At 42.5% G+C, this 22,064-nt stretch overlaps 1 protein-coding gene across 2 annotated transcripts in view; it reads right to left on the reverse strand.

Annotated features, from left to right (window-relative positions):
• PHLDB2 (pleckstrin homology like domain family B member 2) overlaps positions 1-22,064 on the reverse strand; it is a 70,461-nt gene that overhangs the window by 38,243 nt on the left and 10,154 nt on the right. For both annotated transcript variants that reach the window (XM_082337636.1, XM_082337635.1), the window contains exons 3-6: positions 18,669-20,017; positions 9,235-9,618; positions 6,763-6,906; positions 5,743-5,880 (exon numbers count right to left, since the gene is read on the reverse strand). In XM_082337636.1, the coding sequence (XP_082193762.1) occupies positions 5,743-5,880; positions 6,763-6,906; positions 9,235-9,618; positions 18,669-20,017 (2,015 nt within the window). The remainder of the gene's footprint in view (positions 1-5,742; positions 5,881-6,762; positions 6,907-9,234; positions 9,619-18,668; positions 20,018-22,064) is intronic.

Raw genomic sequence — 22,064 nt, forward strand, 5'->3', positions numbered from 1 at the left:
GCATAAGAAAAGGAGTGTAATATGATAGAAGAAGGTATTTCACAATAGTTCTTTTTACCGTACGAGTGGTAATTCATTATATGCATCATAACAGACTGTATACAGTGATGGCATCTGTATGAGATCTCTCAATGGTTTTGTTTCACAGGCATGTATAAAGACAATGTTAAAAAACATTTTAAATCAGAGTAAGCAATCCCTTTGCTGTAACTAAAAAAAAAAAAAAGAAATCACAATAATTGGACACGTTAACTTGCTCCTAAGACAACTCAAGTTTTTTGGAATTTCTAAGCTCATTCTCTGACCAGTGCAATGTGTTGTCCTAGTGAACAGATGGGGTGGCAAAAGAAAACCCCTGGTTCTAGAGCACTGCTCCTTCATGAATGTAGAAGAAAAGGAAATAATCATCCAAACCAGAAGAAAAAATTTCAAGTGAGAAAATTAAAATTCTGTATAGTCTTCAACATCTAGATGACAATAAAAGGATTTCCCTTAGTGGTACAACCCATTCTGCTATTTCCCTCACAACAGTTTTAAAAGAAAGCTTGTGAATTCAGATTTTTCTCCTTGAGTCTTCATAATCATCTTTTTCCCCATTAGTGTTCTCACTACAGGATATCCTTATGTGGATATATGCAGTGGATGCAAGCATTCCTCAGAATACTTAATCTTGTGTATCTTGTCTTAAGGAGGTTAATGATGTTATAGACATGATAACTCATCCATTTAAAACACTTGCTTACATCTTGCTGAACTGGAATCTGACCAGGAAAGATTTAAAAGGCTATGCTATGAGGCATACATTTGTCAGATTCATCAGGATAAAAAACAGCAGCAGAAATTTTGAACCCAGAAGAGAAAGGACTGCAGAGAGACCACCAGCATATTTAACTTTGATTGCTGGTGTCCCCCTTCATATGGCTCATCAGACAGCTGCTCTTCCCTTGGCTCAATTCATGCAAGTCCTTGCAGCACTAATTCAGCAAAGAGGCTGAGCTTCAAACGTTTTGGCACGTCTGGGATATTCTGTTAATAACTGAAAAATATTTCCACAAAAGAATGCGGACAAACTTAAATGTATTCCAAAAAAAAGATGAGTTATTCGCTGCCAGCTGCTCCTGGTTTCTGCTCTCAAAAAGGGACAGGAAATCCAGTTTGATAAGGGAGTCCCAGAGTACGTATTTCCACCATGACATAAGTCAAAGGTCCTCCAGAAAAAAAAGGACTAACCTCCCTCTCCTCAAATGCAGTCTAAACCTTTACAGAAATAATTGTTTTGAAACTCTCTGCCAAAACTCCCATTTAGCTATGATTACCTCCCACAGCACTTCTGCTGAATTCATTACTCATTTTCAGTTATTCCTGTTTATTCATGCTCGCTGATCTATTCTTTCTTTCCCTGGCTATGTTGTTACTTTCAGCCTCATGCTTTAACTTGGAGACATCAGGCATGGCGAATCGTTAGGCATCCTTCTCCACATATGCTGGACTGCATGTTTTAAAACCACACAAGCTAAGGAAGCGCTGTATGAAAAGAAAGTACTTTGCAAATCTGGATTACATCCAATCGAGTAAATACAATTTTCTCCAGCTTCCTTATACACAAATGTCAATCCTGAACTAAGTCTCATGAGCAAAGAGTCATTGGGAGGAAGTCATAATTGTAAACAGCACCATGGACCTGAGGTGCCGTTCCACTTGACACAATAGCGTCATTATCGTACACCTCCGGTACCGTGCCATGAGTGACTGCCGCGGTAATTGCAGGAAGCTGGGTCGGGTGGCAGGGAAAAAGGGAGATGGCTCACCTGCTTGCTTGTTTCTGGGTACTGCCCAGCTCGGCTCTCTCCAGAGCAGGCTGCGCTCGAAGTAGTTTTGTCAATATCTGTAGCAAAGCTCTTTCCTGGAGAGCTTCAAGCTACATCTGTTAAATTGTGTTACCTGTGAGTTATCAGGGCTGTCCCTGCATAACTGGAACTTGCAATTAATAGCTTAAATCTGCTATTCAAATACATAGTTGCTCGTCTTTTTCTGTGGATAAAACCCAATATGCAGTGCATGGTAGTTAAAAAAAAAAAAAAAAAAAAAACAAAAAAAAAAAACAACAAAGAGACGATTGTAAGCTGTGCTCAAGAAGCACAACCATGGAGGCAAAGCTAGACCTTCTTCCATACACTAACACGATTTCTAGCATAGCTGAAAGCACAGGCCATGCCAAACAGCATTCCCATTCCCCAGCTCTGGAAGTAGCTACCCCAGCCAGGACAACAGAGTCCTGTCAGCACTTGTACCTGGCAGAGATGCACCGCAGCCAGAATCACGCCGAGTTCTGCAACGGTGCTGAAAGGCTTTGTCATCTGCTTTTCAAAACAGCAACCGCTCATAGCTCTTATTTCCAAAACCTAAGTAAATCAACACTAATTGCTTCATTCCTTACAATGTGTGTAGTGGCGTACTCACAAAAGCAAAGGGAACACTTTCAGCTCACCACAGGGTGTGCACTGCATTATCTCCCCCACCGATTCATTCGTCCTTCTTCACCATTAGTCCTGCCACGCGTTCAGGTAGGGCTGAGCACAGGACTCGAACGAGATCAGAATGCAGTGTACCATATAATGCACAAACCTACTTGCAAAATCCGTTCCTGATTTACAAGTAAGGTGTTGGGACACAGAGACTTTGTACCACAGCAAAGAGCACACTGGCACAGCCTGAAACCGAACTCACAACTCTATTTGCCTTCTGCCTTCAAGTACATTTGCCAGTCGATTCTCTTGCCTTGCAAGGGCTAGAAACTTCTTTTTAAACTGTGGCTTTAAAACTGTGCAAAAGTTGGCAAAACTTTGTGTCCTCATCTAAATGAATTGTGCGCAGGGCATAAAAAAAAAAAAAGAATCAGGTAGAAAGTAGCACAAAAAGTTCCACCTACAGTCTATTTAAAGTACTTAGGATGGCACAATAATTAGGTTGTAGTTTATGATCTCTCTTTTTAAGAATTTCACAAGTTTTTCAAACAGGTGCATGGGTAGGGATGAAATACAACCAGGCAGGGGTTTCCTGTCAAACAGGTGCCGAGATCAGTGGCAAATTCCAGGAGACGCTGAAGTCGCTCCACAGACAAGTGCCATCATGTACGGCACTAATGCCCCAGCATCGTTCCGTGAGTGAAATTAACTCTCCCTCTCACCTCAAGACGACACCATGCAGCATATTCAGATATCACTCTCTTACCCTGACAGAAATGTAACCGCTGACTGAGCGATGGGACCCAACAGCTTCTTGCCAGGAAGCACCACCAAAACTGAGACCACCGGTATTATTAGGGGTGAAATATTCAGGCACCTAGAAGAAACTGTGACCGCTGTGGGGACCCTGGGACACTTGTTCTTGCAAGAAACAACACAAAAAGTACCATCAGCAGGGTAGCAACTACCAGCCGAAACCTGAGCCTTAATTCTGTTGAGGAGGTCATAAGTTTCAAATTATTTCAGCAACAAGGACCACTTAGTACTGCCCTCCAAGCACCCTTTTTCTGGTCCCGTACTACTGCAGAGCCAAGATGTTGCCTATCTTGGCTCAGATCTGCAAGGCTGCAACCTTAAACATACAGACACACAAATCAAGCTTCAAAAAACACTGTTGTTCCAAGTCAGCCAGAAGTTTTGTCTGTTGACACAATGAGCACCATCTGTTTTGTTGGCTGACACTACTTTCTCCAGAACACTTCAGCTGTCACTTTATATTTTGCTTGTTTGCAGAAACTTGTCTCCCATTTCTTTTTTAAACTTTCACTTTTATGCAACGCTTTCAGACATCTTCCAGAACAGAACCTGTGGGCTCTCTTAGAGTTTATTTCTACAAAGATAATTTCAGTATTAACTGAGCTTAAGTCTAGAGCACGTACTCACAGCTGGGTTTTTTGTTTGTTTGTTTAAAAAAAGAAAAAGAACACAAAAGAAAAGACAACTAAAATATTGTAACTGATCTGACTAGTGGCATGCTTCATACTGAAAAAAATGTTTTGAGTGAACTTGCCTTTTAAATAATAAAAGTGTATTTTCTAGGCTGCTTTCCATGTTTCGGTTCAACTGAAAATTTAAACTACGCTTGGCATTTTAATTTTCTGACTGCTACACACTAATGTTCCATCATATGATTGCAAGGAAATTTAAACAACCTACAGGTTTTAGAATAATTTCCATTAGTTTCATTGAACTTTGAGGCTACTAGAGAACAAATATAAAAGGCAAAAGATCCCTTGGATTTCTAGATATGTTATTTGTTACCACCTACCAAACAAAACTTCCAGCAGCATCCTTTTGGAGGGTATCTGCTTGCACCACCCTATCTGCTGTTAACAACTTTAAACTCGTCTTTATACTAAAAAACAAGTATGAAACATGTTCCATGGACAACTTAAAATGTGACCACAGGCAACACCGAAAGCTGAAGGATCACTGAGGGGTACACAAGAACAAGGAAAAGCGCAGGCAGGAAAGTCCACAAAAGTTCAAGCTTAAACTGGATGTGCGCTGTCACTCCACAGGGCAGAGAGGTGGGAACACCATTCTCCTCCTCAGACACAGGCTCTATGAGTACAGCCGCAAAACTGCATTCAGGCTCACGACAGTGTAGGCAGAAATCGAAGACAAAAAGCTCAGAATAAAACAATGCAAGCTGTAAAGTGTGAATTAAATGGGAACTGTGAAAGAGCTAAAAATGCACACCTTCTCTAAGCAAAAGCAAATAATGCAGACGACTTCCAGATATTTCTGGAAAGCTTAAAAAATAGAGGGGGAGAGACTAGCTAGAGTATTTCCACAAGTGACAAGTTTAAATTATGAGGTAGACGATGAAATTTAAAAAGGAAAGATTACTGGCTGAAAGCCCTGGAAAAACTTCCTGACCTTGAGATATTGTTGGCCGTGGCACATCCCCCGTGGAGAAGGGAACTGCCCGGCTGGAGAGGCCAGCAGAGAGCCTGCTGGAGGGAACGAGCCCTCCCTGGTTCCAGTGAGACAGCTCCACCTTGCAGGCCCTTTCCATTTCTGTACTTAAAATCTTATTATAGTGCTATCTTATTTTGCAGATATATGCTTATATATATTTGCTGCATATTTGACAGAAACTAAGTAAGTATCTGACGGTAGAAGAGAACTAATTAATTCCTTTGACTTAATCCCAGAGAGGATGTTCTGCAGTACGAAAATTATCAGTCAGCAAACAAAATAAAACAACTTAATTGCTTTAAAACTATGTACTTGACAGATGTCTTATGTATCATTCTATACAATAATAGATAAATCCACCTTCTGAAACCACAACCTTCTTTCATTCTATTCCTTTGCTGAGAAAGGATTAATTTTTTTTTTTTTTTTTTTTTTTAATTCAAAATATATAACCTACACTGGAGGGCACTGGAACAGTTCGATTAATACTGTTCTTTTAAATAACAGATAACCCAAATCCAAGCCCTCTATTTTTTTATTAATCAAAAATATCTTCACAGTGGGTCAGGTCTTTTTACTTAAGCGCACTATATTTTGCTTGCTAATCATACCTTAGGAAACAAGACTGTTACAGGGAGATGATGGTGAGACAACTATTCTTCCATATTTATCAAGTAAATTTACTTATAGACAGTACTTCACAAAATAACCTCCATCAATATGTTAATCATATAAATGTATTTTGAAGATCAAGGGGAGCAGAGCACACAACTAGCTAAGATAACTCAATTACCTTTGTCTTTTCACCAATAACGTTTCTCTCCAGCTCAGCTATTTTTCTGTTTAGATGATCCAATATTTCCTTCTCTTTCAGCAGCTCTGTTGTTTCAGATTTCTGTTCCCCATCCAAAAGGGCACATTCCATATCCAACTAGGAACACAAAACATTTTTCAGAAGCCAGATTTCAGAAGAAATCTTGATACACATTATTTTCTGGGGAAGGGGAGTGAATTGGTGATTATTCACAAGACAGAAACATTTTAAAAAGAGGGGAAAAAAAAAAAAAGTAAGTTTTATTGCCACAAAAGTAAGTTAAAAAGAGATCACAAATCTGAGAAAAAGTAAAACTGCAACATAAAATACTGCAAAATGCAAAATACAGTCCAAACCAACTTTAGTTTGGAGATTCTTTTTCCAAAACTACTTCTTTTCTATCTCTTCTCTGTGGTTCCTCCTGTTATGATATTGTACCGACTCTCTGTGCCCAGGCTCTGTAGGAAACCCTTCTGGAACAGCTGTTTCTTTCCTGTTGCTGATAATTGGAGCAAGCACAACCCAAATGCCTGGCCAGCTTAGTCTGCAACTGTGAGATTCCAGAAGTCAAGAGGGTGCCAACATACCCTTGCCACCGTCAAGCCAAGGAGGTTTGAAAGGAAGTTGTCTCACTTCCTCTCTTTTTAAACCGTCACAGGAGATACCACCATAAAACTCCCAAGTGACGCAAGGTATGTAGATCAATTGAGTGGCCATTAAACGAGCAAGATTGTTCTAATTCCTCTTCGGAGTATAATGGTTACAGCTGGGAAAGGCTAATCCGAGCATCCCATCCATCTCCCAGCTGGGGAAAAATAACCTTCATACTAGGAGACTGTCAGGTCTGGGATTCTGTTCCTAGTCCTGGTGAAAAAGCACGGAATATGAAGGCTACGTACATCCATGAGTTCCCTATGTACTTGCTGAACCCATCAGACTTATGCTAGGGGTAGACATACCTAACGAGCAAGACATTTAAAACCAAAACATATTTCATACCTCTCTCGAGGATTCATCCATCTGGTCATTTAGATCTTTGATCTTCTGCTCAAGTTCTTCCAAGTTATTTAGTATTACTATGCGCTCCTCCTCCAGTTGACCAAGCTCCTGCCCTCTTTGCTCATCACTCGTGCACTCTGGTATCTGCAGTTGCACGTTACAAGAGGTTCATTAGAAAGAGAGTTAAGCACTGTCTTTCCTTCCCCCCTTCATATTGTGTTCATTTTAGACAAGTATGGTACTGCTGGTTTTGAACCTGTTACATATTTCTTATCTACTATATTGCCATTTCTATATTTAGAAGGTGTACAAGAGAAACAAACATGATACTTTACTTCCAGGCATTGGAAGTAAATACTATACTTAACAGTAAATACTATTCATTCTACAGGAATTATTAAAACCTAACCTTTGAGAATACTTCACATGCTGTGTTATTTAGGTTGTAAAATTCCAATTTTTCCCTTATAAAAATAACACAAATAGATGAAGATGCTTTTTATGTAAATTTCAGCTGTTCATATAATAAAAGCCAGGAGGTAGGATAGGACATTTTGTAACGAGCCATTAAGATGGGCAGCTTCTGTAAAATAAGGACAAAAGTTGGTTCTGTGTCCCCAGTTAGCACTGAGGAAGTAGTACCCTTCATGTTGCTCTTTTCATTGCCATTTACTTACTAGATAACTGTGCCAAGAATTAAACGACATTATTAAGAAAATACCTGTGATCTTACACAAGCAAAGGCTAGATCAAAGAGTATTGAGTTTCAAATGTATTCTTCATGTTCATCTGACCCCAGGGGCTTGCGATCCAATTACTGTGGTAAGGCCGCTCGCTCATTGTCCCCAAGGAGAATTAGAAGCGGGCTGCGCGCAGGGCTTCGCGTTAACCACTGGACCGCACAGCCTTGCTCAGAAGAGGCTCAGCTCAGCTACTGAAAGGCTATTCTGAGAGCAGGCATTTTATCCTGGACAAATCTGATCTCGATATTTTAAAACAATGAGCTGTGTTTCATTAACACAGTTGCTTGTTATTGCTTTTCTCAGGGCTTAGCAGAACACCCTTTACAATGAATGAATGAATGGTATTCCTTGATTAGCATTAGTAATCCTAGCAGGAAAGCCTCTTTTTGTCCGGTATCCTGTTTGGATAATGCTGACATAACATCTTCGATTTCAACTTCCTAATAAGGATTTAAAATAGGATCTCTGACTTGCAGGAAGAAAGCAACAAATGGGAAAGAAATGCAAGACCACAGTAACTTGTAAATGAAATGTCTTACTACCTTTTCAACACAGAAAGACCTGGTAAGACCTAGTAAAGCCATAATAGCACGTTTGAGTTCAACGTAATTTCACACTGAAAGACTCAGCAGACAGATTTCCAGAGAAACAGTCCTTTATAAGATAAAATGCTTTTCTGTCATACCTCTCTCTTCTTTTACATGTACATGCTTCTGTTGACTATGAAGACATAGAAAAGTTAAGCAGAGGTTAAATACAACTCATGTTAGGCATATAAACGTGCTGAAGCTTATACTGTGTGTAAATGGCAGTAAAAAGGAGAGAGACAAAGTATTTTGAAGGTGTGAATTTGTTAAACAGAAACCTGCTTTTATGGCTTTGCTTGGTCTTACTATACTCCTGATTCTAACTCGAATATAGTTTTTTAACACACTGCCTGTCACCAGGATTTGCTGCACTGCTGGTCTGGCACACCAGCGCCTAGGCACTGACCCAAGACGACAAAAGGCCCCTGCCCCTTGGAGGAGGCTGCTGCTGCCGCTGCTGCCCTAGCTGAAGGAAATGGTTAAAAAACAAGTTAATAGCATTCCTAAAGGACAATTTCCCTTCAGTAACGAAACAACAGTGTGAAATACAGAGGAAAGGAGCTGCAGCTTATTAAACGCAGGAGTTGCGTTAGAGTGGCAGGAGGCTGGCTGCTGCCGCACGCCCCAGGAGAGGCAACAGCTGATTTGAGAAGTGGCTCGGGTCCAACCCTGGGAAAGGAGACAGGACAGTAAATTCAGCGCAGGCAACTCCTCTTCACCTCCCATGCGACTGTTCTGGTTTGCCCATGAGAAAACATCCTCCTCTTACAGCAGACAGGAGCCTCAGGCTGGGAGAAGATGGCAGAGCTTCCCTTCCCTCCTACATCCCAGCACAGCGCTAAGCAGGGTTTCTGAAACTTTCCTTATTTAAGTAGCTATTAAGCTATTAAGTTCAAGCAAATTCTTCTCCCTCAGAACACCTTAAAACTCCTCCTGAACTGTACATCCCTCTGAAAAAAAAACTTCCAGTACCAATAGCTTCCACAGAAAATTAAATAATCATTTGCTGGCTGCGAAGTTGTATGAGCTCTGAGATTAATTCTCACACCTAAGCCATCCTAACTGTGGCCCCTGCCAGGACAGCCAACTCCTAGAGGAGGATTTCGAGCAGTCGAACTTGGATTGTACTCTTTCAGCGTTACCTTTGGTGTGATGCTTAGGTAGGACGATTCGGTGGCATCCTTCAGGAAGCCAGGAGCAGCGAAAGCTGGAGGCTTCGCGCTTTCGTTGAAGTGCTCGTCAGCTCTCAGCCCTCGAGAGGGGAGGAAAGCAGCAGTGCCGCGGCTGTGGTTGCTCAGCTCTGAGAAATCCGAATCGCTGGCAGATGATTTCAAGTGGCTTCTGAACCTCGTTTCCAGATTCATCTGGGAGTCTTCGAACACTGAATCCTCGTCAGAGAGCTGAAGTTTTTCGAGTTCTTTGTTAATTTTTTGAACGTCAGCAACTGTTGTAGCTGCGGCGGGGTCGCTGTCAGATTTGGAGTATTCTGCACACAGATTGAGGATTGTCTCCAGCCGCTGTCGTTCCTAGTTTAAAGAAAGAGAATAGCACTTAAGCGTCACATGTGAGCTCAAGTAAAGTTGAAGTTCAAAAAAGTTTGCTGGTGGGATTTTTGGTGGGTTTTTTGGGGTTTGGTTGGTTGGTTGGTTGGTTTTTTTAGAGTGAAGGATTAAAGTCCTCCAGTTCCATGTATGTCTCTAGCACTTAGAGATAATAAACAGATATGCATAAATAAATTACAGTGAAAGATGAAGAATCAAAGTTAACGTGGAAGAAGAACTTAAAAAATTAAAAGTACATTTCACAGAAATGAATAGCTACTTAAATAAGGTGCCCTAACATTTATCTTTCCAACGTAGAAAATTTTAATATTAACATTGCTTATTCAGGTTGTTGTAACCACACCCCATTTGTATGTACGCATGTGCAGTGAGCTCACTGTATAAATCACTAATTGTTCCACTTCACGCTTACGCTATACTCCTACCAAGCTGCAAAATATCGCACAGATTTTCCATGAACTCACTCATTCCTGACTTCTTTGGATTTTCTGTTTTGCCAACTTTGATTCCCTTTTTTGGGAGAGAATTAGTCCGCATTTTGAAACACACAGTTTTAGGAGCATTAACAGAAAAATGAGGCATAACATCTAAAATACAACAGATGTCAAATGCACAGAAGCGGGGGAAAACTTTATTTGCCAGTTAACTCAGCTTCCCTAAGGATTCATACTAACATTTCAAACTTAAGAACCTGAATAGCTGTTCCAGTTTGACCCAACGTGCTTCAAGTTGCTATAAACATTTAATTCCCAAAGGATTTCTAGATCCCTATGATACTTAATAAAAAGTATCAGAAGGCTGTATTTGTTTTATTTTACTGTGTGCATAGGTTTCTGTAACTTCTATTTCAGATGAAATTTTTTTTACCTTTTAATTTTTAAGAGCTAATGCTTTTATGTAATGTCATGTTTCTTTTGCTAATGAAGAAAAGTAATGTAAATTAAAAATTGCTTACCATAAGCCTATTGAAAATTCTGCTGGAAAAAAGACCATTGTGAGACTTCCATGCTTGGCATTAACACCTGCACTAACGATCTCATTTCTGATTTCTAGGAAATCCTTCTTATTTTTAGTAGTATTTAAAAAGAAAGCCAAAACCCCAAAATCCTCAGCCTCCCTCCCCAGAACCACTGCAGACATATTCGCTCTCCACGCTCTACCTGGCATTACATTTGCAAACAGGATTTGCAAAGCAGCTATTTCTGACAGTCCTAACACTCCCTATGCCCAACAGCAAGTGATAACAAGGATCGAGCAAAGCAGTTCAGGCATTGCATTGCCTGCCCTTTCCCTGCAGCAAGCCACTGGAGCTTTATGAAAATTTAACACCGGTTTACAAGCACCGGGCTTTTTACAGAGATACCAAGAGATTACCCGGTTGTATGCACTACATGTTCACATCACCCCGTATCACCCACAGTTAAGAGCTGCATTTCTGAGCTGGAGAACCCATCTGAACCCATCCATTTCCAAGCACTACCCAACCGAGAGAGCGCCGCGAGACAGAAGTTTTGCCTTCAGGTAGCTTATTCCCAGGTTCCCACTGCAGGTTTCCTCTGAAGCCTCCTGTAACGGCACCGGCAGAGATGAGCCGCTGAAATAACGGAGCCCTGGGCAGCTGCGGGGCAGTAATTGCTAGCTTGTATTTTCCATGAAATGGGTCCAGCAGATTCTGCAGACATCCTTCAACCCCAAATGATCGACATAATTATAACTCCCCAAAGCCTTGTTCCCTCCAGGCAACCACTGCCAGACCCTAAGCCTCTTCCCTTACCCCTCCAACGCCGCTATCCTCCCTCTTACTAAGTCTTTTGGCCACGCAACCCAATTCCTAAAGCGCTGTGCAAGTGCTGGCTGGGATCGCCGGTAATTATGCAGCTCTCCCTGTTGTGACGGCACCGGGCCTGGCCCTTCCATACAGTCGTCGTAATGGTTATAGATGGGAAACATGGCATCAGGGCATGAAGTCTCATCCCTCCCGGCAACAGCAGGGTAGATCAGGTTACCCCGTGCCAAGCCTCCATCCCTTCAATAATAATAGGAAATGGCGAATTTCAAAGCGCAGCTGCTGCTCATCCTAGCCTAAGCGCTCAGGTAAGGGGCTCTCACTGCAAACCTGCCCTTTGCTGAGCAGTCAAAAAAAAAATAAAGGGATTTTTTTTTTCCCCCAAGTCTCAGATGCTCAGGAAAGCTTAAAAATTGCAGGAAAACCTCTGCCAGTCTTCAAAAAATTCCTGATGAACTTTCAGACACATTACAGAAATACCGATATCTCTCACTTCTATTTTGACATGTGCCGAGAGGCTTACGGACAGGAAGCTCTGTGGTTATTTTATACGCTCTATTCTCATCATTTCATATCAGCCAACTCATTCCAGCTCCAGCACACCTGCATTTAACCGTTTCCAGCATAAACTTCTGAGTCAAGCAGCGAGCTAGGAAAGCACCCCTGCAATGAAAAGTGCAAAAGCAGTAGCACATGGAAAATCCAGTCAATAATTTTGCAAGAAATACCACACAAGTTATTTGTGACACTGAACACAGCAGAGGGGAAAAAAAAGGTATGTCAAAAGAAGGAAATTGGTTTAAAATTGGCTCTGGCGGGAGGGAGGGGTGTAAGCCTTGTAAGCCTTCTAAGCCTTTCAGTGTATTTCCCCATAAAATGTCCTTTCTAACGGACTAAAACATCTCCATGTATTTTCAGTGGATCTCTTACCTGCTACGGAAAGAGGTATGCAGGTCTTGTGCGTTTTCTGCCTGAGGAGTTTCACCACTCCTGGCTTTGACAAAGCTACACACCACCTATGGATGGCTGCAAATCGAGGTGCTGAAGGAGATGGGTGGGATAAGGGGATAATAATCCTCCTCTGTTATTGATTAACAATGACATTAAGAGACATCCCTGGCACACTGCAAAGAAAAATATTCCAAAATAGCAGAGATAAATACCTCCCCCTTTTTTAACAGCAGCCATGTCACTGATTCCTGGATTTGTTCATCTGCTGTATGTCACGTATATGAATTTTACAAATGCGTAGAGCTGATACTATATCTAGATATCAAGGCAAGACTTGGTTAACCAGCTGTTGCAAGGAGGAAGCTTTTTAGATAAGTGCCATTAGCAAATGGATAACCCCAGATTTCATGAAAAATACATGTGCAGTCTATCCTTTGTCACCGACGCTAACGAGAACTATGGCTAGTCCGTGCAGCCAGGGCTCCCTTTGCCCGAAGAAGAGGCTGTTGCTCTTTTCAGCTACCAAAGAACAGCACTTTTCCACTGTTGCTCTTTAAAAACTTTACAGGCAGGCAAACAACCAGCTTCACAGCAAAAGCTTGGAGCAGCAGCTAGTCAAAAAGGATGGGGGGGAAAGAGGCAGAGAGATCAGGGAAGGGAGCAGCAGAAACTCCCCAAACTTTCTTTCTTACAAATACATTCAGTATCCCACGGACAAGAGGCGGGAGAAAGGTTTCTCTTTCCTTCCTCCATTTCTAAGCAACTGGTGATTTCACCCCTGTCAGATACCGAGAAGCTTATTTCAAAGTTAAACTGTAACTGGGTCTGAGAACAGCTCGCCAACTGTTCTTCCCCTTCCCTCCAGTTTGCACCAGTTTCTCACTCCAGCCTCATTTATTTTCTAGTTTTCATTCCTTATTTTGCTATAGTTAGTCTTTTGGCTCTGAGGTTACCACTAGCAGCACAGAATTGAGCAAAAGCGCCCGTATGTCACGTCCGTCTCTCACCGGCGATGTGCAGGCAGCCCTTCACAGCAGAGGCAGCCCTGCAGAGAGACCAGCTCAGCTCAGAGCAGCGGGTGCAGGGACCAGGCTGGCACGCCTCGCCCTTACCTTCCCAGTACAGCCACAGAAGAACTGGACCGGTAAAAGCAGAAGAGATCAGTGGCATGGAGTAGAGCCCACCTCCAGGCAAGAACCGAGCAGACAACTTTCTGCAGATTTAGCTCCTGTATCTGCAGGCACGTATTCGGCTCCTGAGGACATGCCATCGGCTTCCAAAATAACAGCGCTGTTCAGACCAGTGCCCTTTCGCCCCTAGAGTACCTATGCAGATGCTCCTTTTCAAAGCAGGCTGAGGGCAGAAGCCCGAAGACTGGAGCTCCAGTGCAGTACTTAAGTTCTGTAAATGAGAACAGGTCTCCTGAAATTGATTTCTTCCTGGCCCATACTGTTCATTTGCATAAAACATATAGCTGCAAAAATTAAGTAAATGGAATCCGCACTTTGGATTATTAAAGATCCCACAGAAGTATTTTGGAACATAATTAAAACTGAGTGCTCCTGAAAATTATACTGAGTCGTCAGTATTAGTTATATTCTACACTGTTTTTTTCATCCTATTATATGACACTTGTTCATTTACTAAACTAAGTTGATGTTAAGTAGCTATTCTGTAACACTACAGAGACTGTCAAATACTAGTGGTGGGAAAAATTACCTTCATCTAACCTTCGTCTGCTTGGCTGGGGTTCCTATAAGAGGTAAGTCACTTAGACTTTTACATACAGCTTGGGTATTTTGTGTTTAAAGGGTCTATAAAAAGACACAGTGCCAATATAAATCTATAAAACATGTATACAAGGTTTTTCCAAGCTGTATGGGAGATTTACATACGCTCTATTAACCATAATTTTAAAGCAGTACCACCTTGAAAATTCCAAAATATTTTAATTTCATTTCGTTTTCCCCTCACATGAGCACATCTTACTAAATTGAAGTGCATCAATGCAAACCAGGCAGAGATATTCTGCATTATTTCCCACTTGCTGAATAAACTTAATGAAATTCAGTGCTCTTCTGACTGTGAAGAAGTGGACTATGGAATAAGCTCCTTGAATTTTATTATTGCTTGTTTGGGCATCAGTCATATAAGCTCAAATCTCTCCCAGCACAATTTCTGCATCTAGTAAAACTTCAAGCATATGTTTACAGACCCATACAGACAGCTGGACTAAGGAAGGTAACACGCAGCTACTGCGCGTGTAATTTTTAAGTACCTACCACCATCTAGAGGAAGTACATTGTACTGCCTAAAAACCAGCAGCAGAAAAATCAAGTTCAGTGCTATTCAAATGAGCGGGTATCAAACAAAACCAATGGCTTTAATATCTATCTATGTTGCCTGTGCTGTTCCACCCCCAGCCTCCCAACGGGCTGAAGAGAAAGACTGCCTCTCAGTTCCAGCAGCTACCACAGTCGGACTTTTATCTCAGATAGGAAAAAAAAAAAGAGAGATTTCCTCTTAAAAAAAAAAAAAATTACAAAATTCAATAGCTAACTGAATCTCATTGGATATTCTTACATGACAGCGAAATTTTTTTTCCTTGTTTATAAGGCTCCTAGGCTAGCTTCAGCAACAGCTAACTCTGACTTCTACTTGGGTAAAGCTTGTATAAACATCCCTGCGCCAAGATGCAATGTCCGGTCAGCTGGGCTGGAGAGGAAGGAGAAGCAGGTTGTGACCCACCAGCCCGCGCCTGTGCAAGCTGCAGGAGCAGCCTCGTGCCGTCCCCCCTGCTCCCACAGCCCACCGGTCCCCAGGGACCCCAGGGACCCCGATGGACGAGTCCACGGGTCCCCGGGGATGGCGGCAACGGGAGCCCCGGTTCCTCCCGCTCCTCAAGTCACAGAGGAACAGGCTGGCAAAACAGAAGTGGCACCAGTCATCAGCTAGTTTGGGTGAACCCAGCCATGAAAGGAAAATCAGAAGAGAGGGAGAAACACCAAATCCTACACAAGTACATACATGTCTTTTCTGTTGGGTGCGCGGGAACAAATTAAAACTCAGACATTTAAATCATTCCAAAAAAAAAACCCTGCAATGCGTATTTTCACTATTTGTACCTTTTTTTTTTTTTTTTAATTCTCTGTTTATTTCTTTGGGCAATGACAGCAGATCATTCAGTTTCATATGCAGTCCTTAGCAGCACCTCAAAATGCAAACTTCCAGAGGAGCCTCTGTCACTTAAAAAGCAAACTAAGCACAAGTAAAACTCATAGAATAATTTGTACAGAAAAGAAAAACTAAAAAGTGAAAGTAAATAGAAGAGACCAAGGGCAGACTACTAGGTCAGATTACAATGTGTGCACAGATTTTACTAAAACCAAAATCCAGAAGTGAATAGCAGCTATCAAACACAACACCCCAAAGCCACTCTGTGCTAGCAGGATAGCTACAGGGGCAGTGCTGGTAAGAGAGCGATGCTCTCCACTTTGTATCTGGGCCATAGAACAGTCTAATCCTCTAAAAAGGAGGCTTATGTTTCTGATGAAGTCCTCTGAGTAGTCCTACAGTTTTCTTCTGCCTACCTTGCTTCAAAACCACAGCATGGAAGAGTCTGACACTCGTGCATAGATGGACTACGTTTCCCCTGCCATTCACCTACCAGCTACTCAATCTCAACTTTCACTCAGCCCTGAAAACCCAAAGCACACAGTTTGCTATCCATGGGCGCTTGTTTACTTGCGGTTTTTTATTCACGCCTTCCCCCACCCCGCAAAAAAGGGAGACCTGAGCAGACCTGGATGGACCTTTGTCCACCTCACGGTACAGACAAAACTGCTCTTTGGAAGCTCAGGTGGGATATATAAAGACCCTGTTTGGATAGAACCATGACTAGATCCACACAGAAGGACAAAAATAAAACAAAAACGAAACAGGACAGGCCCTAATGTACAAAGACCCGATGTGCAGATTTTTTTTTTTTTTAAATATATTCCTTTTTCTCAGAGATCTAAAAACCTATTTATGGCATTTTTCAGACTCTCAAACCACTGGAAGGAGGCACTCTCCTGATATTGAACTCTTCTACCAGATAGATAGCTCCAACAAGGGGAAAAAAAAATTGAGCAGGATCCTGAACAGAAGATGAACTCAAGCAGGAGGAAGTTCCTTCACGTTCAAATTATATGTAACACACAAAACACCATCTTTTTTCAAAAACTTTAAGATGCTTGGAAAAACAGTAGGCAAATTCTCTTTTTAAAGAATCAGGACTTGAAGGAAGTGCTGTCCAGCAACAAAAGAAATGAGGGGCAGGGGGGGACGTAGTCATTACATCCAAATATAAAACCAGAACAATTTTCAGCATTACTGAATACTGAAACAATCCTTTGCCACAAAAAAAAAAAAAAAACACCACACCACTGTTCTCTTTGAACTACAAATACGCTCTACTACGTTGTCTTTTATGACTGATTATCTCAGGTTTTACAGCATGACTGTCTGGAAAACCCTCTGATAAGAAGCAAACACCACTTTGCACACACGAAACACCAGGACTAGGGAGAAGGGCAGAGATTTCTGAAAGGAGCAGAGGAACGGTAGGGAGAAGGCAGCAAGAAGAGAGAGATACAACCCGCCAGCATTTCTGCTGATGCTTCCCACTTCTGCATGCACAAGCGTTAACAACCTTTCCTAAGCTGCCCAGTCGTTTCCACTTACGGCTGGCCCTCCTCACCCCACGGAGCCCGGCCCCTGCTCCCGAGAAGGCGCAGCTCCAAGGGGACCCGGCAGAGGTTTTGGGGGGCAAAAGGGGCCAGGCAGGGCAGGGGCACGCATGCCCTGCCGCTCGCCGAGGGGGAGAGGGGCAGTGCCTGCTGCCCCCTCACACCCGCGCCTAACTAACCCATGCCTAACTAACTAACGTGACTCTACAGCCCTGGCCCTAAGCAGGCAAAGATTCACATCTTGCAAACCAACAGCGTGTATCTTGTAGACTACAGTGCTGAGCGGATTAGGGATGAAAAGGCAGGCTCCCGCGCACGTAACCGGTTCCTCACCAACTTGCGTCAAGGACATCGGTGAGATGGGAGGGAGGCGTCTGAACGGGTGACAGTCCTTCAGCTGAACCTGCTCGCAGGTGCGGCTCAAAATGGGAGCGGTGGTCCCTGATGGACAGCCCCTGCTCCCGCATCCCACTGCTCCCGCATCCCGCCTCCCCATCCCTCCTTTTTACCCCGGCCTGCCCAGGAAGCGAACTCCCCTGCGGGCTCACCGTCTGTATGCAAACCAGACCGGTTTAAGAGTATCCTATCCCCATTATGCTCAAATCCATAGAGATTTGCATTCAAGCACACAAATGTGAAGTTAATGTCTCAAATCTAAGACTCAGTAATCCAAATTGGCCCATCTAACGACCTCAGTTTCTAAGTGGATGATAAAATCCGTACAATATGAATGCATGTTAATAGGGTCAGAGACTCTTGTAGCAACTGAGAAAACTCTTTTCAAAGAAATACTAAGCATCCTTTCAGAGACAGTTTCAATAAGAAACTGTTTCAACCACCTGTGTGTTCTGAAGACCACCTTCTTTCCTACCCAAAAGTTATTTCAATAATACATAAATTACATTTTACTACCAAGTTTAATCCCAAGCTGAAGCAGCACACACTGCTTTACATTAACTAGAGGCAAAGAGAGAAACTCTGTCCCCTTCTGCTATTCTCCATTTTGAGAGGGGGAAAAGCAAGGAGGCCTACATTGTAATGAAAATACTCAGAAGGAATAAGCACAACCAAACAGAGAAAGCTCTGATGATGGATGTTGAACCCACACCAATGTATACCTGACTCTGCAGCACACATGGCTGAGCAGCTTATAGCAGAGTCTCATTTTTTTTTTTTACCCACTTACCACAAAACAGTGCCATCATCTAAAACAAAAAGTCCTGGATCCCTGCAGTGCAATTTGTGGGTTTTATGTACGTAGACATTTTAACAGAGCCCGCAGGATGACTGAATGCAATTTACATGGGTTCCAACATTTTTTTAAGATGGCTGAATGGTACTGCCTATCCGAGCTGTTACAGCAGCACGCTATTTAAGCGGTAGCTTCATGGACTGCGATAGTAAACAAGGCATCTGAAGCAGGCAACATTTGAATTTCAAAACATGGCAGCTTATGCTTTGCTGTACCCTCCTGATGGCTAGATCTGGGCTGGACATTTTGCAAATGCTAACTGCCACAAAAAACTAAGAGGAAGAGAAAAAATTACCAGCCGTTCCATCTCCTGCTCCCGAAGCCGCTCCTCCCTCTGCCTCCTGTGATAGTCCATGAGGTCTTCTCTTCCCGAAATGGAGCTAATGCTGTTCTTCCGTTCTCGCATGGACGTTTGCAGTGAGTTTGGCGTCTGCCTGTAACTTTCCAAATCTGGGTCATCAAGTTCCACGGAACTGGTGGAAAGGTTTCTTCGGACAGAGAACGACCTGTCAAAATCCAGTGGGGAGAAAGAACTACTGGGACTTGTTCCTGAGAGTCCAAGTCTATCGAAATCATCGGAAAGATATGGGAAAGAAGGTGCTAAAAGCATTTTTTTAGCAATTCGAGGGCTTGCAGGAACACTGAGAGTTGAATTGACGTAGGGATTATTCCCAGAGACAGAGTTTGCATGTGGTGAAACCCCTGAGCTGCAAGAAGAAAAATTCAGGTAATTATCAGCATCTAAAGCATTCTGAGGTAGATCTTTTTCTCCAAGTTTTTTCCTTTTAGTATTACCCAGAGAGCTTCTGGGGGGCAAACTTAATGGCACCAGCTGGCTTTCTGTTGATTTATAAAGTCTGGGTAGGGAACGACTGTACATTCCCATATGACTTAGAGATCCACCAGAGTATTTCCTAGGCCGTGAACCCAGAGCCTCCATCATCACATCCTTGTGCTTAACTGGTTTTATGTGAATGGCCAGGCTGTCTTCAATATTCATCCTCCTGCCTTGCTTGGGACTAGAAGGCATGCTGGCTGCCCCTGAATTGCTAGCAGGCGAAAGCATCAGCTCGTTCCCCGAGCTTCCATTCCACATGGTCAGAAGAGAGCCCGAGATCTTCTTTGTCTCCAGCATTCCCGGGAAGTAGACATTGTCGTACGATTTGTTTTTCTGACTGTACTTTGAGTAGTGAAACTTATCCATGTGTCCAAGGGATTTTTCATTTTCTCTGCTGGCATGAATATCAAAGTCTGTCCTTCCTAAACCATACCCACTGAGGGATGGAGGCGTGCCCGATACGGAACCCAAATGCTTTACAGAGATGCTTTTATCCGGAAGATATGGACTTTCACAGGGGAACTGCTTGCCTCCTTGAATTTTGGTAATAGAGTGTGTATTTTTAACACTGGAGGAAGGATTAGGTTTAACTGGCATAGGTTGTGAAAGGGTTAAGTACGAGCCAGCATAGTCCCCGTTGGTTTTAAATTTGAGACTTGATGAATATTTCTTCGGGTTGAGGTTTTCCATAATGTCCTGGAGACCATTTTCAAGGGAATTTGCCACAGAACCCTTTCCCAAACTAGTATTTTGTAATTCCATCTGGTTTTGTGTGTGGCTATACTCTGCCATAATCTTGCTGGAATCTGTAAGGAAGAGAAAACAAGAAAAAAAAGTTTTTAGCAAGTAAGTAGCCTCTCATATGTGCATGCCTGCACATTAACTTGAAAATAACATTTTTTGTAATAATTACTGTGCTTGTAATAAATGTGTCTCAGATCATTAAGCAAAGCAGGGGATGCACAACTTTCCCATCTCTGTTTTTGCAAAAGGTGGAGACTGAAAAAGAAGGGGTAGAGGGACATAACCAAATTCACACTACGAACCAGCAACACAGTTAGAAAGAGGCTAGACTCTTTCTTTGGTGTCCTATCCGTTGCAGGAGTCTGTGGCTCAGCCTTTACAATTCTGACCCTCCCAAGATGTCCATGAAGTAACGAAGCATTACTGTTCTGGTGTTTTACAGATGAGGAGCTGAGGTGCAGGGAGAATATGCAAAGCAGACAGCAGAGTAAATAACTGAACACAGGTCTCCCAGGGCTGAGGATACAGAACATAAGATACTACTCTGGACCACCTCTTCTTTTAACCTGTGCAGCTAGTGCACCCGAGACTCAATACACGAAAGGAGCTCAATTCAAAGCTCACTCTGCTTACTCTGTAGACTGTCATGCAAAGCTTCATGGAAAAGTACAAAACCAAGGCCCATTTGTCAAGGTGTTTCAGCTTGGTGAAATAATACAAAGCTATAACTACATCTGCAAAGAGCACTTTAGTTAAAAGATAACCTTAAGGAAGTATAATGCTAGGCTCCATGACTTCATTCAAAACAACAACAAAATCATATGATCATTAAAAACACTGATGGGGTTTAAGATTCCAGGTCCTAATGCTTGTTGAGAATGATAATTTATGTTCTGGAAGGGGACACTGACCAAAAAAGCCTTTGCTGTGGAGGATGTTATTGTTCCAACGATGTGTCAAGCTCCAGCCCACAGTTCTGAGCCCCACTTAACCAAAAGCAAAGAAAGAAATTCAGCTCCTGGCAGCGTCAGTCACTGCTGGAGATAAATAGGACCCCCAGGAGGCTTGCACTTAGACCTCAGCTGATGTAAAAATGGCACCATTAACATACAGTTTGGATGTGCTAGGCTGTGCTTCGAACTAATAAAGCACTCTTCAGTGTCAGTTCCTGCAGTGCCAGTGAGCGTTGCTTCTGAAAATAAGGGTCAAATCTGGGATTTAGTCTTGGCTCAGTCACATTTCACCTGTGAATTCAGCCACCTCGTGAGAAACCTAATCTCAGCTTGTCACTCAGCAGGAAAACCTAACATCCAAATGTGTAAAGTGCCTTTAAAATCCTTGGAGGCAATACTTTAATCCTCTTCCAAGTACCACTTCAGAAAATTACACGAACCTAGACACAAAACTTGGATTCCCGCCCCCCCACCAGAGCTGCTATGAACCAGTTTCATTGAGGCTCACTAGGTTCAGATATCTGATGGAAGGTGGCAACGCATTCTTTGAGTGGGTCCTAATTTCTGAGACCTTCCTTGCTAACGAGGCAAAAAACCCTGGAATTCATTACTGTCCAGGGCATCATTCAATAGACCCCTGTTGCACCGGCCTCCTCTACGCAAACTGCAGTAAGTCGAAGTGTGTAACAACACATTCTCCTCAATTCTTAAGGAACAAACCCATAAGTTTAAGAACAAAGGTAACCCTCATTAATAACGTAATTGAATAGGCAGAAGATAAAAGGAGTCAGTGTGGGCCGGGGGGGAAGGGAACAACAAGGAGAAAAAAGAAATCGAACACCTTCTTGAGCATAGTGGACCTGGCTAAGCATGCGTTCATTACAAACTCTGGTAGTGGCCAAAAACATAAACTTGCAGCTTCAAAACCAAGCCTCAGGTTTACTGCTACACAGAGTTTAATATTTTTATGCTGACTGTGATTTTATTCACTGTAATTTCAACACATTTGTTATGATGATACAACTACCTAAGTTGCCTTTGAACCAGTAAGTTCACAGAGCTCTCCATCAGACCATCACTGCTGTGAGCAGCGAAACTGCAGTTTCTTATAATGTGACATTTTACTTGACATTTTTAAGCTATTTTCACAACTTTT

This window comes from Platalea leucorodia, assembly GCF_965183815.1.
Source record: "Platalea leucorodia genome assembly, chromosome: 2".
Taxonomy (NCBI): Eukaryota; Metazoa; Chordata; class Aves; order Pelecaniformes; family Threskiornithidae; genus Platalea; species Platalea leucorodia.